Source organism: Archocentrus centrarchus, chromosome 12, assembly GCF_007364275.1.
Source record: "Archocentrus centrarchus isolate MPI-CPG fArcCen1 chromosome 12, fArcCen1, whole genome shotgun sequence".
Classification (NCBI taxonomy): domain Eukaryota; kingdom Metazoa; phylum Chordata; class Actinopteri; order Cichliformes; family Cichlidae; genus Archocentrus; species Archocentrus centrarchus.
Window position 1 is genome coordinate 22,014,539 of NC_044357.1, and position 15,945 is coordinate 22,030,483.

Below are 15,945 nucleotides of genomic sequence, written 5' to 3' on the forward strand. Positions count from 1 at the left end.
AACTGCCGGCCTTGCTTCATAGTTGCTACAGCAGCATTTTTCTCCAGTCTGTCACATCTGTGGCTCTGAGGAATCCGCTCCTCTTCCTTCATGTGCTTATCCTCGCATAGGAAACAACAGATGCAATTCTTCCTCCGCAGCACAGCTGAAATCAGCCCCAGATGTACCTGTAAGCTTACACTTTGGCCCCTCTCTCTCTGCTGAATGCTGCTTCTCTTCGATTTCATGTTGTTTTGTTTGTTTGTGCATCCAGACCTTTCTTTTCATATGATAAAAGCTGGTATGTAAATCTGACCTCACTGTACCTCTTGTGTTGCGCACAGGGGAACCTGGTGGCCATCAAGCACGTCAACAAGAAGAGGATAGAGCTGACAAGACAAGTTTTAATGGAGCTCAAACATGTAAGTGTTAAATGTCCCAGAATGCATTGCTTTGTAGGCGATATTTGATTATTGTGTGTCAAGGGGAATTACAGATGGTGTGCAGCATGTGACCCTCAGTTGTGATTGTTTTATATTTATATTAAAAAAAGGGGACAAAAATGGAGAAGCCATCTGTGTGTCTCTTGTCTAATTATTGAGCACAGACTGCAACAGCAATAATTAATCAACTACAGAGAGAGAGAAACACATCACTCCTCTTCAAGGATGCTTACATGGGTTTCTAATTCCTTAATGAATAAAGTTTAAAATCCTATTAATCACCCATTAAGCAAGGCAGTAACTAGATTGACTTGGAGCAACACTTCTGACCTACTAAGCTTGTGTTGTACAAAGGTGACGGGATTACTACTGTTCACAATCTGCACTGCTGCAGCTGTTTTCTTTCTAAAAAGTGGCATTTAATTGACTCGCACAATTTTATATTTCCTGGACTGCTTCATTTTTTTTCCACCGCATTTTATTTGTTTTCCATGTTCAGTGAACCATTTCATTCCTCTCGCGTAATCATTTTTTAAACATATTTTACACAACTCTAAAAATATGTTATTTTATTATTGTTAGTGCGACCCATCTGACCCAGTTTCTTCTTGTATGTAAGTAAAATCAGAAACCAAACAGCTGTTTCATTTGCCTTCTTTAAATATCAATATTCTTATACACTGCTCAAAAAAAAAAAAAATTAAAGGAACACTTTTTAAATCAGAGTTTAGCATCAAGTCAGTTAAACTTCTGGGATATTGATCTGGTCAGTTAAGCAGCAGAGGGGGTTGTTAATCAGTTAATTACCTGGTGTGAATGTCTCTGACCAGAAAATCAGAAACAAACTTCATGAGGGTGGCCTGAGGGCCCGACGTCCTCTAGTGGGCCCTGTGCTCACTGCCCGACACCGTGGAGCACGACTGGCATTTGCCATAGAATAGCAGAATTGGCAGGTCCACCACTGGCAGCTCGTGGAGGATGAACGAATTGATGCCATTGACCTCCACGCTCACCTGACCTAAATCCAATAGAACACCTCTGGGACAGCCATCAGACTGCTCAGTCTGACTTTCTTTATGATCAGGTTATACATTAATAAGCTGTATTAGAAACTGAGGATCATTGTTTTATGTTTAAGGTTTTTAAGGTTTAATTGCTTTCCTAACTTTTTGAAAGTAAAATACAATAAACCAGTACATCCAGAAATTTAACCTGGTATTTATGAGTCAAACCAGAAATGTTAAAATTTCAGTAATTTGATCTCAAAGTGAGAGTCACTAGAGCGCTGCATACTGCTGTTTTTAACAATAGTTGCTCCTTTTCCTGGACTTTCCCACACACACGGTCACCTGTGGAGCTGACAAACAGCTTAAGTGTAAAAATATGAATCGAGTAGACAGTAACACCTTCTGGTACTATAAGTGCAATAAAAACTTTCAAGCCGAACCAACTTCCTTGTAGCTTCTAAGCTTAATACGTCTCCCTGAAAAGAAGCCGAAGGATCGACTTGTTGAACTTTTTAGTCATGTCGACTCATTTTGACCACATTTTGCAGTTATTATGCAAATAAACAAAGAAAAACTGTTGGCACAGCAAGCGTGAAATAACTCAGAATTGCCCACCCTGTCACTGGTACTGGAATGGCAGATACCCACGGACAAGTTATCCGTGTTAAGGTCGGCAGGGAATGGACCTACAATGCAAGACTCGGAAGACAAGATGAAACTCAAAAAAGCAGCTTTATTGCTGAGCTTTCACAAAAATGCAAACTTGTGTCAGGAGCAGGTTATCAAAACTATAACTCCAAATACTCCAACTCTGAATACACACAGAGTAATGAGGAAACAGGCGGCAGGTGGGAGAGCATCTGAAACTAATCACAGATAGGGGAAGTAGAACAAGGCAAGAGAGTATCAAAGTAAAACAGGAAGCAACTGTCACTGAGACGAGGACTAAGATAAACAAACTTGGCAGCAGGACAGAAAGTTAAACACACACACAGACAAGACTAGACTAGAAGGGAAGTACCATCATTAAACAAATAAATCATTAAATAAATTCACAAGAACAAAAATCATATTTCAAATCCAAAAAGACCATGACACTAAGTATCGTATTGGGACTGATGTCCATCCCTGATTGCAGCTACGAGTGTTTTTAGGTTTCATAGCACACAGATAATTCATGCAATTACCTGACATCTATTGTTAGACAGCAACTGGCTGCAGGTGGCTTTTAATTTTTGACTGTTTTGAAAGTTTTGTTTAACCACGGAAACAAAATTTAGCATAAATGTAAATCTGTCTGACTTCTTTACTAGAAGCTTTTTGGTTTCTGTTTGTAGGCAATGTTTTATTGACTGATTCACCAACCAGGCTTTGGTAACATGCAAGTAAGCAGTTCAAGTGAACAGCTCAACAGTTTTTGGAATCGGGTCACTTCAGGCTGCAATGTGAACGTGGCCTATGTTAAAATGACCACATTGAAGAGGAAATGTGAATCTTTGCAGACTACTCAGAAAAGCTTCTAAAGCTCTCAGTGGATTCATTGATGAGTTGCCCAGAGTCCTCTTTGACTCTAACAGGGACTATAATTCATAAAAAAGAACATTATGTCTTATTTAGTAAGACTTGATGCTAGTGATTGAGCCCAAAAGCTCATCAGCAAAGTGTTTAGAGGTCATAGAACACGTGAAAAGCAGGGTCATTTTCCCCATAGACTTCTATACAGCTGGGCTCTTTTTTAAATCCAGAGAAGTCACCCCCTGTTGACACTAGAAAGAATGCAGGTTCTTCAGCATTGCCTTCACTTTTCAGATCCAATGTCCATCTTTTATCCACTGTCTGTGAGTGAGACTATTTTCACTTTCTTCTTTCTTTAAAGGAGAAAAGCAAAGTTGTATTTTGCAGTGAAATGCACCTGAACACTGTTGTCTCTCGGTGCGTTCAGTGGCCTCTGTTTGAAGAGAGTTGTACACTGAGACCTTGGAGGAGAGGAAACCCGCCCTCCCCTCCCATCCCCTCCCCTTCCCCTCATCTCAACAAGTTGTGTTCAGCAGGTAATTTATTTGCTCACCAAAATGAAGCAACCGATTAGATGAAAGACCTTCATAAACCTGCGTTATAAAAGGAGTTCTTTTAAAAGTGGAACAATTTCGCTGCATTGGTTTTGGGCATTTTTCTCTGGCTCAGTAGCTCATCCTGTGGGAGATAGCTTTGTGTTAGTGGTTACAAACCCACTGCAGGATGTTACAGCAAAGAGTTCAGATCCTTAAAAACGTCTGTTTGAGTGCAGCCGGTGATGGAAAAGGTCTCCTCAACTGGGTGAGATTTATGAGCAAGTGATAAGGAGGCTGGAGGGGGGCGGGGGGGGGTCTGACAATTTATGTGGTTTGGTGATGGAAACACTGTGTGGCAACGGGAAACCCATAACTCGGAAATTGCACCGGTGGTAATGAAAAGGTTGTGGAGAGAACTTGTAGCCATTTCTTCTTTTTTTTTTGTTTTTCCTCCTCCAATTCAGATTCTGTGCTTTTGGGCCTTTTTTTTATGTTGCTGCCCGCTGGAGGAGAGGAGAGTTCAGGCTGCCTGGACGCCTCTGTGGCCTCTCGGTCAGTCGGCAGGCACACGGGGGAGTGAGGCTTCTGTCTGAGCTGGCAGCTTCTCAGACGCCCCGGGGGCCTGATCGACTGTCAAACCTCAGCTCATGAAAAAGCCGACCAGATGGGGGGGAAGAGACAGGCCTGCCAGTGGAAACTTAACCACTTGTCTTCCAGCGCTCTCTCCTCCCTCCCTTTGCTTGTGTGCAGCAGGGGAAATTATATAGGCCAAAGGGTAGGCTAACATCCCCTGAGCCGTGAAACACGAGCGACTAACACCCTGATTTTGGTGTTAGAGCTCCTGCCACTCACTGAGGATGAATTTTTGAAGTTTCGCACTGGCTGCAGAATGATACGCCGACTCTGTTAGCACTGGAAGATGTTTGTGTTGCCAGAGAAGAAAATGACTGTTTTCTTTTTTCTTCTTCTTCACACATTCTCATAAAATGAAATATTCCCTCTTAATCACCACCAAAGGTCTCTGTTTTCATTCCTTTTTTTGCTAACATACAGAGTGATTCATGCTCTGGACGACGTTCTGTGTCGTTAAAAACCAATGAGTGATTATTTTCCATGTAAAGCAATTTTACACGTTCAGCCTGTTCCAGTCTGATATTCCTGCTCGTACGTCCTCTCAACACCTCAACCTTATGTTTTTTTTTTTTTTTCATCGCCCTGAGCACACTGGCTCATTCATAACCTCCAAGGGCAATTTATGCACACGCACATGCTTCACCTGGGTGCCCCGAGCAGGAATGTGTCTCAACACGTACGAAGAGACACAGTGCCAGCTAGCCCACTGCAAATAGACTATTTTGATGAACTGCTGGCAGCGTTCTGCTCAGAACTTTGTACATAAACGAGCCGTCAGTCCTCCCTCTCCGTCCTCTGTTTCCATGGGGTTCGGGAATGTGATGTTTGGAAAGAATTGCGCTCACAGTTGCCGTGTGTTTATGTGTGGTTATTTTCAGATGAGAGACGTTCAGTTCAACCATCTGACCCGGTTCATTGGGGCCTGCATCGACCCTCCCAACATCTGCATTGTAACGGAGTACTGTCCCCGAGGCAGCCTGCAGGTAATGTATGATTTTACTTTTTAAACATCAACCTCTCTAAAGCTGTAGAGGGTTATTAACAAATTACTTTTAACCTATAAATGGCTGATTGTCATATATGTAAATACAACCTGAGATGAACAACAACACACGGCATATTACAGTGCCATTATTTATTTAATAAAGTCTAAAATGGAGACAAAATGGAGAAGCAGTATACAAAAAAACTCAGTACATATTATGATTCAGCAGCTTGTGGACCCACCTTTAGCAGCAGTAATTTGAAGTAATGGTTTCCTGCATGACTTTATCAGTCTCTCACATCGCTGTGGAGGAATTTTGGTCCGCTCTTCTTTACAACGTTGCTTTAGGTAATTGAGATTTGTTTGCATTAGTTTATGCGCAGCTTCTCTTGAGGTCCAACCACAGCATTTCAGTCAGGTTGAGGTTTGGATTTTAACTGGGCCATTGCAACTGTCTTTTTCAGCCTGTTGTTGATTTGCTGCTGTGCTTGGGATCGCTGACTCTAGAACACAGAGGAGTTCATGGTCGAGTCAGTGACTGCAAGGTGCCCACTGTCATTGTGGCTGCAAAACAAGCCTATCAAGCAAGCAAGACAATCCACCACAGTTGGTATGCAGCGTTTGGCTTTCTCCAGACGTGGCGCTGTGCATTATGGCCGGACATCTCCACTCTGGTCTTGTCTGTCTGAAGGACTTTGTTCCAGAAGTCTTCGTAGTTGGTTCAGCTGCAGCTTTGCAAACCTAAGCCTTGCTGCCATATTCTTTTTAGAGAGAAGAGGCTTTCTTGTGGCAGCGCTTCCCAACAAGTCATACTTGTTCAGTCTTTTTCTAATTGTGCAGTCATGAACTTGAACATTTAGCATGCTTACTGAGGCCTGTAGAGTCTGAGATGTAGATCTTGGTTTTTGCAGTTTCTGACCTTGGGGTAAATTTGCTGGGATGTCCACTCCTGGGAAGATTGTGGCATTGTGTTAACACACCTGAACGTTTCAGACAGCAAACTGCCCAAACCTCTGCTTTTATAGAGGTGCTTTTATAGAAGTTGAGACATTTTTTTTTAATTAAAAAAATTTATTATTTATTATTTTTTTTATTGTGCAGTTATATCATTTTGACAATTTAAATTTCAGCAATCGAAATACAGCATTTTAAATGTTGCTGCACAAAATGTTTGACCCATCTACAAACAAAAGATTTGTTCTAACAATTTGATTGTGAGTGGGCCGGCCCACTAACCACACAGGTCAACAGTTTTTCAGAGATAAAATGTGTTATTATGGATTTTTTGCTGAATATGGTATTTAAAAGAAATGACAGGCTACCATTTCCGTGTCATTTATTTTTACGTTTTACACCTATGCATATTGTTTAAATAAGTTTGAACCTGTAACTTTAAAGCTTATCTTTTCCCATCTATTTATGTCCACTTCTTGTGGTAACAATCTACGGCTGGAAAGGCGCGCCATTTGTGTTTTTACAGCTTCAGTTAAACGGTCAAAAGGTGAAATGGCGAAACAACTGGGACTGCAGTTGATTCATTCAGCGCCCAGCTGGTGCATCTGTGCAAAGATCGTCTGCACACACCCTTTGAATCTGGTTGCGTGTTGCCAGATTGCACTGACAGACACTATTTAGTGTGTGGATTCTGTGTCTAGACTGTAGTTTATAGAAAGTCTCAATCAAATTCTGCAGGCTTTGCAGACACCAACCCAGCAGACCCTCATGTGTTCCACAGAGCTTTCCACCACTATCATTGAGACACCAAAGAAGGGAGCATGTTTTGGAAGAGTGGCGTTCATCCTTCCAGTAGAGTTCAAGAGATCTGGAGAATCACTGCCAAGCAGCACTGAAGCTGTTCTGTCAGCTGATGTTTTACAGGCTAAACAATTCATCCCATACAATTTAACAATCAATGGTAAAAATAACTGAGCAGACGGTGTTCTCTAAAATGTTGAACCCCATGATGATAAAAACCTTCTGAGATCCTCTGTTTTGATTTTTGTTTCACATGACTACAGAGAGACAAAGACACCCATCAGATGGCTTATGTTTGATTTGTTTTTTAAGTACCATTAGATTAAACTGATGCACAGTGTTTGTGTCTGCTGAGCTCTGCAAGACTGACTAAATCACCTTATTTAGTCTGCAGCAAGATTACAGTACTTACAGTTAAGCTAAGTGTACAAGGTTCGATATATTTGTGATTTGTCTTTTTTGTTCCAGTAAGAAATATATGACGCTTTAAACAAACTTGTTCTTGGCCTGAGTTGCAGGCATACCAGCGGCTTCCTTAAAACGGACGAGCTGGGAAATGATGACAAGCTCAGCCATGGACTTTATCAGTCGCACTTTAAAGAAAGTCTTCTGTGTAAAAGGCAGATAGCTGTGACTGATGTGATGCTGCTAGATGTCAAAGCATAGTCCAGGAAAGAGAGACTGTCTGCTCTCAAATTATCTCTGCATTTAGTCCTTAAAAAAACTTTGGCTGCTGATTATGGAGGACTAGATTTCCCAAATTAAAGAAAAGTAAAAGAAATAAATTAGTATGCCATCAAATCATAGCAATAATAACGAAATAGCTCCAGCCGAGTTTTCCTAATGCAACCCCAAGGGATTTGTGTCTCTGGCTGGAATCAAACCAGCAACCTTTCACTTGCCAAGAATGTGTAAACCACTACACTGTGGAGCCACCAAATGTAACAAATAATTATAGAGAACAATAAATAAATGTGACAAATGAGTAGATGGTACATAGATAATAAGGTAATTAATACAGATAAATACTCGAATTAAAAAACTATTAAAAGTTTAAAAAAAAATCAAATTAAAGTAGAAAAGAATCTAATAAAAATGGAGGGGGAGGTGCAAAAGGAAAATAAATTCTAAAAAATGTAATTAAATGCACCAAAAATAATATTAATAGACAGAGATAAACACAGGGAAATTCAATGTGAAAATAAAATGGATTTGTGAAAAAAGAAAACAGAAAAAAAGAGAAAAATATCAAATTGTTGTTTTATTTTTGGTGCATTCAGTGTCCTCCTTTATTGGAACTTTTATTCATATTAATTTTCAGAAAAAATTTTATAAAAAATTTTTTGGTACATAGATAATAAGGTAATTAATACAGATAAATACTCGAATTAAAAAATTTTATAAAAAATTTTTTGACCAAAGACTTTCTTTTGTGTTTGCATGTCTTTCAATGGCAGAAAAAAAAGTAGCCGTTGCAGAGAAAATCTGCACCTGCACTGGGAGAATATGTCACCTGCAAACACACGGCCTCTGCGTGTGACAGATAAATAGGTCTGAGGGAAAAAATGGACTATATACACACGGGGGGATATTAGACACAGGTGAGGACAATCAGACAGGGACGAAGCAAAAAACCAAAGCAATACACAGAAAACCAACTAACCAACCAAAGCACAAGAAACTCAAACTCAGACCATCTTTGGCTTACTTTAATCTAATTTGAGCTAATAATAATAATAATGATGATAATAATAATGACAAATAACTCTGTCAACTCATAACGAGTGTTTTCAGAGATATTTTAGGAACAGTGAACTAAAAAAAAGATCGTTGGCTCTCTGAGGATTTTCATATGTCTGTGTGAAAATTATATATTTGCATGCTTGATTGGTAGGTTGAGTCTCAAGACAGACAGAAAATGACATATGAGGCAGTTTTCTTTTGTCTGTTACAACTTTTGAGGTGTTCTTGCTTTTTTTTTTTTTTCCTTAGGACATTTTAGAGAATGAGAGCATCAACCTGGACTGGATGTTCCGCTACTCGCTGATCAATGACATTGTGAAGGTACGTTACTGTCGGACTGGCAGAGCACGCCCTGATTTTAATATCCACATATGTATTGGAAAGATTGTCCCTTTTTTTGTGTGTGTTAAAAGAGGTTTTGTGCGCTTCAGAGACGCACACAGAAAACGTCTGAGTTACCATGGTTTCTCAGCTTTTCAGAGTCGAGACAGAGAGAGAGAGAGAGAGAGAGAGAGGGAGGCAGAGAGAAATGTGAACAAAAATTTATTTTTGGCACAGTGCAGTGCATGAAACTGGAGTAAACATTTCCATCGTATAATGTAAAGCAGGACAGAAACTCAGCAAGTTTTCCTTCCAGCTTAATCAAAACTAATCACGGACATAATTTAGCAGATTCCTTTTTAATCTGTCCCAACAAAGAGGCTTTTTTGTCAGGGAGATATTGAACGAATTGCATGACGAAGCGCCTTGGCTAAATTGCTCCGCACAGATAGCATCGTTTTGCAGGAGACGAGGTGCTGGTGAAGCTCTGACAGATGATTGACTCACCCTTTCCACAAAATATTGAACAGGAGTACACGCAGTACCCACCGTGCCTTTTCCCTTTAATGGTAATTTCACAGAAATTCCCCCATGACAGCGTCAGTCCTTGAAAAATGGCCTCTTTCCAAAGCCTTCAGCAGAATTTCCATATGTCTGGACATAAGACTTGCTGTAAACATGGGCGAAATAGTGAAACAGAAAACACCCCCTAATACGCGTCCTTATGCTTCTCTGCACCAGGGTATGAACTATCTGCACAACAGCTATTTTGGCTGTCATGGAAATCTGAAGTCATCTAATTGTGTGGTGGACAGTCGATTTGTTTTGAAAATAACGGATTACGGCTTGGCCAGCTTCCGCTCGTCCAGCGAAAATGATGACTCGCACTCACTCTATGCAAGTAAGTTGATGCTGTACAGAGTTTGTCCGGTCACACATAGTTCATTAAAAAAACATCTACTGAATTTTAATTGTCTTGTTTATTCTAGAGAAGCTTTGGACTGCTCCTGAGCTGCTCATATACGACCACCATCCTCCTCAGGGGACTCAGAAGGGTGATGTGTACAGTTTTGGCATCATACTGCAGGAAATAGCTCTGAGGAATGGACCTTTCTATGTGGAGGGCATGGACCTCAGCCCCAAAGGTAAACACAAGTGTTTTTTTATGGGGCTGAAGCAGGCCAGCTGACCCCTGCAGCAACAGCTGTTCAGCAAGCGAAGACATGAAGACCTAAAACATGTAATTTTATTTAGCTTATTTTCTTTGAGTAAGATTTAAAAAAAAAAAAAAAAAAACTCCATACAGTGGCATCTCTGCGAGGTCGGAGTACCCTTTCGTGTAGCTATATACACAAAGAACATGTGTTGACCAGATGTTAAGGCAGAAAAAAAGAAAGTATACATCTTGAGCTTATATTAGTCCAAGATATGAAAAAATAATAAACTCTATTTGAAGACACAGTCCAGAGATGGTGCAGAAATGGAAACTGAAGGCAACATGTCACATGTGTTATGACTGGAGGCAGCTTTAGCTGAGACATGTAAGGTGGATAACTGTTTTTATGAATTTATTTTATTGTTGTGTCATACTTAAAATAATATGGCCAGCCCTACCTAGACACCAATAACAGATAACCAGAACCAGAGTAGCGCTGTAACTCACAAGTACTAAACAAATAAAGTATTAAACAATAAAATGTACAAGAGGAAGAACACAGCTGACACTCCATCTCTTGAACATTAATTATCGCAGTACAGCTATCGTGTCCTAATGCCAATAATTATAATTGTCGGTATGTTTTTTAGCCAAAACAAGTTTTAGCACCACAGTTTTAAGAGATCTTTATGCCAAACCTGGCTGCTTTAGAAGCACCTGCTTCTGGAAGCTGCCATCATCAACACGGAGACTCTGGGCAACTGGACTGCAAACGTTGTCCAAATATCCCTGAAACATCCCTGTTTATGAATGACTGTGAACCGCTGCTGTGCCCAACAATGCGATTGGCTCATAGGTTCCCTGTTTCAACTGTTGATTGGCTCTTTAGAGGCCACAGTCAGTCCTTGTGGCTGTGGCTCAGGTGGTAGAACGTGTCACATGCCATTCGGAAGGTTCGCGCATTGATTCCTGACTCCTCCTGTCCACACACAAAAGTATCCTTGGGCAAGGCAGCGAACCCCAAGTTGCCCCTGTGGTATCCATTGAAGTGTGAGTGTTAAAACGTGCTTAGGCATAGATAAAGGTACTGTATGAATGTTAGTATGATTGGGTGAATTCAACTTGTAGTAGAGTGCTTAGCTGAATAGAAAGGCGCTATATAAGTACCATTCCATTTACTATTTAGAAACAAAAATGGTGGTAGCCCAGGCATTGCATTTAATTTTTTTTTTTTTTTTGCATTTCGGGATGGATTGCAACTTTCGATCACATGGTGATTGCACAGGCTGCGTGACTGCAATCATTCTCAGACAGACTGGGGGCAGCTTACAAATAACTGCTGTCTAATTTATAAGCAGCAGTTAGTGTGCAGTTTATAGGCAGATTGGCAGCATTATGCAATCATTCTGAATGAGCCTGAATTGATAAGCGCAACTCATAGTGTCTCTTTGGGACTCAACTCAGCTGGTTGTGTTCTGGTTACATAAAAGCAAGGCTCCTGAGTACCTGTGTCATTTTGAAGTTAAACTGATGCCCTGCAGCAACTATAGTCACTATTTATGGAGGAATTACAGTTTCAGATCTGTGAGTTTCTGGCCGGACTCTGAATGTAAGGAGTTAATGTTAATTGTTTTGTATAATAGATGGCAGCAGATTTATAACATATTTGTGGATTTTGCTGATTTATCACATTTAATCACTGCATTACCACAGACTGCATGTAATTGCAGCTGACTGCAAGTGGTCACAGACGTTGTTCCTGTCTTCAAAGTAACCATTTCAAAGGCGACGAGATTGCAAATTCACTGCGTCGTGCTGCGGTCGCCGATCACTGTGTGTGACTGCAACATTAATCTGTGTACACTGTGGAAGCGAATCGTGGCGACCAGAGACCGTAGAAAGGGAATGACATTTGGCAACTTCAAGCGAATACGGGCAAATTATAAGTGGCAGTGGCGCAGTGGGTAGGCGCTCGCCTATCCCTGCGCTGCGTTGTGTCCTTGAGCAAGACACATTGCCTAACGGTAGCCCCGGTCTCTGGCTGCATGACCGCAGATGCTCGTCTCTGGATGAGCGATCTGGAACGATGATTTCATTGTGTGCCTTGTGTGCACAATGACAATGAATCTAACATTAACTGCTGGTGACGTGAAGTGGGCCCTTCAATCACTCACCCGGCTCAGCTTCCAGGTGAGTGATTGAATGAGGGTGAAGAATATCTGTGACTGACATAACCTAGGAGTAAATACGTTAGAGGGTTACCTAGGCAACCAGACATCAAATCGATGGGTGACGAGCAAATTGCTTCCAGTGTGGACTCAGCATTATTGTGACTTAATTCTCCCATGGATTTTTAGTCAGGATTTGTTGAGTGCCACGTCTCTTCTTTAAATTGTGTCTTAAATTGAGGAAATCTGTTTCCTCCAGAGGTCTCAATACGCACGATTTAGGGGCTCCTCCATCCAAGATGGAGGAAAATACATGCACAAGTGTTACTTCAAGGCGGTCACTACTGACCGTGTGAAAACTTTCACACATTTGTGTGAAAATTATATATTTGTGTGCTCGATTGGCAGGTTGAGCTCCAAGACAGGCAGAAAATTATATATTTAGATGACACCATTTCAGAGTGATCTTCAATCTTCAAAATCCTCATTGTTATGGTTTGAAATGAGCTATTCACAGCTGACCCTTTGGCTCTCTCCTGCACACATGCTGCCAATTGCGGTCTAACCAGTTACCTCCAGCTCTGCTGCTGTCTTCTTATTGGCATCAGGAACAACTTCTAAAGCAACTCCGGATCAGCGTCTACGCATCCGAGGTGGAAGTGTGAAACCCTCCCAGAGTGCTTCCTCTGTGCGATGGCTTTCATTAACCTTTTATTCACAGTCACGCTCTGTGCTGATCGTACAAGTGGCTCACACTCATCTGTAACAGGCTGAGAGCAGTGAAAGCCAGCACCTGCTCTCTAGTGTTTCAGATTTCTTGGAGCCAGTCGTGAAATTGTGGTTTTGTGGTTTTAACGTAACATTGGAGTCTTCAAATTACTTTTATGGCTCTTTCGTGATGATAATAAAAACAGAAAGGAGAGGATGAGGAACCATTTTAGGAAGGATGTCTTTTATAATGGCATGATTAATGGATTAAGGGGGAAAAAGATCACCAAAAATAATGAGTCGAATTGCACTGCTAAATAAATTAATGCTATCCAGCTGAAGTAGCACATTTCCATAAGGATAGCGCAATAAAAGAAGCAGTATGCTGATATTTATAAAAGTTCACTCTCTAGTTTAGCTCACTGACTACAGCATCCATGCTTAATAGGAACCCATCCATCAATCAATCCATCAATCAATCCATCCATCCATCCATCCATCCACCCTCTTCCACTTGTCCTGTTCAAGGTCGCGGGCGGACTGGAGCCTATCCCAGTTGCGAGAGGCAGGGTACACCCTGTACAGGTCGCCAGCCTGTTGCAGGGCCAACACAGAGATGCAGACAACCATTCACACTCACATTCACACCTATGGGCAATTTAGAGTGACTAATTAACCTGACCCCAGTAACTGCATGTCTTTGGACTGACCGGAGTACCCGGAAGGAAACCCACGCAGACATGGGGAGAACATGCAAACTCCATACAGCAAGCGGTCCAGGCCATTATTGCTTATTTTCCATCTACTATAATATTAAATGCTCATATTAAATATGGCCAAAGTTTCAAATCAAATTCAAGGTCGTCGTCTTAGGCATTTTCAGACAGCCTTCTGACCACTCACATCAACTTTATGCTTCAAACTAACCTGAATTTCATGTGGAGGATCACTGAACGAGATGAGAGCTGGGTCTCCGGTTACAACTGAGCAGTTTTCTGTAATGTTTCACTAAACCAGCATGCACAAATGTAGAGTGCAACGATTGTGCAGCATTTATCAGGTTGTGCACTGTGAATTCATTTTCCAGGGTGAGACTGTCAGTGTGGCGTCCTGCTGTGATGTCCTGAGGCAGAAATGATCTAAACTGTGGTGTGTGCCAGAGCACTGGAACACAGCCTTCATTTACCGCCCACCCTAATCATGAGTTTTGCCTCCCCAGGACTTTGTCTACTTCCTGAAAATGAAAGTCAGGTGGAACTTTGGACACATTGGAGAAAATCCAGCGTCCATCTAAAGACTTGAGTACAATCTGGAGTCATGCCTGTTATACTTCTTTCAAGTCCACTTGAAGTCCCCCGACTGGGGCACATGCATAGCTGGTGCATTTTAATATAATGATGTCATAATTACAAATCTGTCAGACAGGCCAATGTCTGCACGGACCACTGCGCTCACTGTATGATGATGATGAAATTTAAGTCACTTGAGCCCAAGCGGACCCAAGTGGACTCACAGATGTGCAAAGTATAATCAAGGCTTTAGAGGCATTTGTGCAAGGGGACACAACAGGATGTCCACTGAGAGATCTAAAAGTAGCAGCCAGATTGAAAATTATCCAGAGGTGCACAAGAAGATGTTCTTGAATGGGAGATTTGCCAAATCTAAATGGGGAAAAGTGTCTGTATTTTATGGACCTGTTCTCTCTGAACAAAACCTCAGACCTCAACCTGCGCCAAACACTTGATATCAAACGATCTTTTTTTCCTAATTATAGCTCTGCACAGTGTCATAGAGAGGGGATATTGTGAGCAGTGAAGCCATACTCAGCTGCAATTCAAACCTTCTGTTTGTGAGGGGCAGCCAGTCAGAAAAAAAGCTGGCTTAAAGGAAAAATAGCTAAAACAGATTGTTTCAGACAGCAGACTCAGGACCTGCTCTGAGGCCCAAAGTAAGTAAAATAAGGATTATTCAAAATTTGAATCATGTAAAGCTACTCTAGAAGAGTCCAAGAATCAAAACTTTAGAGTGGAAAAGCAGCAAAATGGGTTCACTTCACCAGACAAATCTGAAACATTACTATGAGGAGAGGAGCATCAAGTTATTAGTTACATAAAAGTTCAGTAAATTGACAGGGAAAACTGTATTGTTAACATCTTTGCACCTTTGGCCACAAAGTCATCAGTCTGTGTGTTTTTGTGGTGTGAAGCTGGAGAAGCACTTAAGTTTTGTTTTTAATCAGTTATTCTTTGGACGGTGCAGAGTTTTATGTTTCTTTGCACTGCGGCCAAAGCCGAGTACGGTTTCCAAAGATCTAGCTGCCATCAGAGCCCGTCGCTGTGCTGCAAAGTTAATGAAATGAATCAATAAATAAAGAGCACTGTGTCGGGGGTAAACACCGTCCACAGTTTCCAGACTGGGGGTGTGACAAATTATTTTATTAAAAAAACAAGAGAGAACCCTTCTGGGTGAGCAGCAATCAAGTTGTTTTACTTTTTATCATGAATTACTTTTCAATCATTGTCATTAAAGTCTTTTGTATCTTATCTTTATTACTGATGTGCTTGAGGTCATGTCTGCAAAATGCAGGGAACCTGATCACATATCTCCTGTTGTTTTAAGATTTAATAACACATTTAAAAAAAAATAATCTAAAGACTTACAAGATAAGGAGGTAGGACAAGATTGAGAAATACTTCAGAGTGACTGGAAACGGGAAGCAATAGCCAGGGATAACAAAATCAAGCACAGGGGATACGTCACAGACTACAGATGATGGCGACTCATGCTTTTGAGTTTATCAGAGGAGAGCGTACGTCTCATCATTCATGATGACCTCACAGGCTTAAACAGCCATTTAATACCAATTACCAAATTTGGAGTTTCAGGAATTTATTTGCTGACATCATAATATAAAACCTCGGGAAAAAGAATGCCTATTAAACTTAACCTGATGTCAGTAAATGCTGCGTTTCTGTTCGTTGCTGAGATGGTGCACA

The 15,945-nt window shown here is 41.1% G+C and overlaps 1 protein-coding gene across 1 annotated transcript in view; it reads left to right on the forward strand.

Moving 5' to 3' along the window:
* npr2 (natriuretic peptide receptor 2) overlaps positions 1 to 15,945 on the forward strand; it is a 90,679-nt gene that overhangs the window by 49,716 nt on the left and 25,018 nt on the right. Inside the window, exons 10-14 of the mRNA XM_030743243.1 lie at positions 324 to 401; positions 4,992 to 5,096; positions 8,846 to 8,917; positions 9,659 to 9,818; positions 9,907 to 10,062. Coding sequence (XP_030599103.1) covers positions 324 to 401; positions 4,992 to 5,096; positions 8,846 to 8,917; positions 9,659 to 9,818; positions 9,907 to 10,062 — 571 coding nt within the window. The remainder of the gene's footprint in view (positions 1 to 323; positions 402 to 4,991; positions 5,097 to 8,845; positions 8,918 to 9,658; positions 9,819 to 9,906; positions 10,063 to 15,945) is intronic.